This window comes from Austrofundulus limnaeus, unplaced genomic scaffold (assembly GCF_001266775.1).
Source record: "Austrofundulus limnaeus strain Quisiro unplaced genomic scaffold, Austrofundulus_limnaeus-1.0 Scaffold93, whole genome shotgun sequence".
NCBI lineage: Eukaryota > Metazoa > Chordata > Actinopteri > Cyprinodontiformes > Rivulidae > Austrofundulus > Austrofundulus limnaeus.
In genome coordinates, this window is record NW_013952495.1 from 835,525 (window position 1) to 836,818 (window position 1,294).

The window sequence follows — 1,294 nt, forward strand, 5'->3', positions numbered from 1 at the left end:
ACACACACACACACACACACACACACACACACACACACGCACACACACACACACACACATATATATATAAACATTTTTAAAATGCCAGTTTTATTACATTTGGGTGAGTCAGTGTGCAGCACTAAGTGGCCCTCTGATAGTGTCAACAAAAAATCGTGGCCCCTTCCATTTAAAGTTGCCCATCTCTGTTCTGGATGTTTTGTTTTTGCAAAGCACCTGTATGAGATAAGTGACCCGGGTCAGCAGGTTGTTGAGGGTCACTTTGGTTTGTCTGAGGTTGGTTTTTGAGGGGCTGAAAGTGACCCCCTCTCCACACCAGGAGCACGCCGCCGGGTTGCTGAAGGTGGGCGAGGGGCAGATGCGACACACCACCCCGTACCAGACTTCAGCTCGACCCCCCATGTCCACCGGAGGACGCCACCTCAGGGACACCCCGCCCTCGCCACTTTCGTACTCCCAGGTCAGAGACACGGGAGCAGACGGAGGAGCTGAAGAGAGCCAGAGAGACGGGATGAGTTTCACAAGTAGAGTCTAAAAACTGGACATTTATATAATGTAGCATCTGCTAAAAGGATTGAGATATAGGCTGCTGACGCCATTTCAGTTAAAACGAATGGAAAGATCTTCATAAAAAACTAAATGGTGATGCATTTTCAGTGAAGCGAGACCAGAGCCTTAATACTTAGCAAGTTTGTTTTCTCTTGGTGCAATTTAAAGGTTAAAATTTCCATAGAAGAAAATGAATTTTGCTCAGTGACTGTGTATCTTCATTCTCACGGTCTGAGTCAATGACAAATGACTCCACTGAGGCACATACAGTACGCCTCCCCGAGAGCCGGGCATAAACAAACAAACACACAACAAAGCTCACTTGTGCAGGCAGAGGAGTTGGCATCACCGGCCGCTCGATAAAAGCTGCTGCGACATTCACACACACTGGAGCCCTCCTGGCTGGTTCTGCTGTTGGGGGGACACACGGAGCAGGGAACAGAGCCGGACACTGACTTGAAGTATCCTACAGGACAGGCTGTGAAGACACCAGACAAGCACACAGACTGACTGATTAGAAGGGATCATTGCTCATCATGAGACACAGAGTCTGCAAGTTATGACACGCTGTGAAAGAAAAAGTCAGAATAACGATGAATAAAGATAAAGAACATAGGAAATAAAAAAAGAGAAACAGAATATTTACTGTTGTGGAATACTTATATCTGTATCACCTTGACACTGACCACTTGTTCCTGTTCCTGAAGATATGAACACTTGTTCATATCTTGTGATATCCTCCGGA

The 1,294-nt window shown here is 46.4% G+C and overlaps 1 protein-coding gene across 2 annotated transcripts in view; it reads right to left on the bottom strand.

Moving 5' to 3' along the window:
- ephb6 (eph receptor B6) overlaps positions 1–1,294 on the bottom strand; it is a gene marked incomplete in the record, with an annotated part of 65,650 nt that overhangs the window by 10,129 nt on the left and 54,227 nt on the right. For both annotated transcript variants that reach the window (XM_014012632.1, XM_014012633.1), the window contains 2 exon segments: positions 217–488; positions 872–1,027. In XM_014012632.1, coding sequence (XP_013868086.1) covers positions 217–488; positions 872–1,027 — 428 coding nt within the window.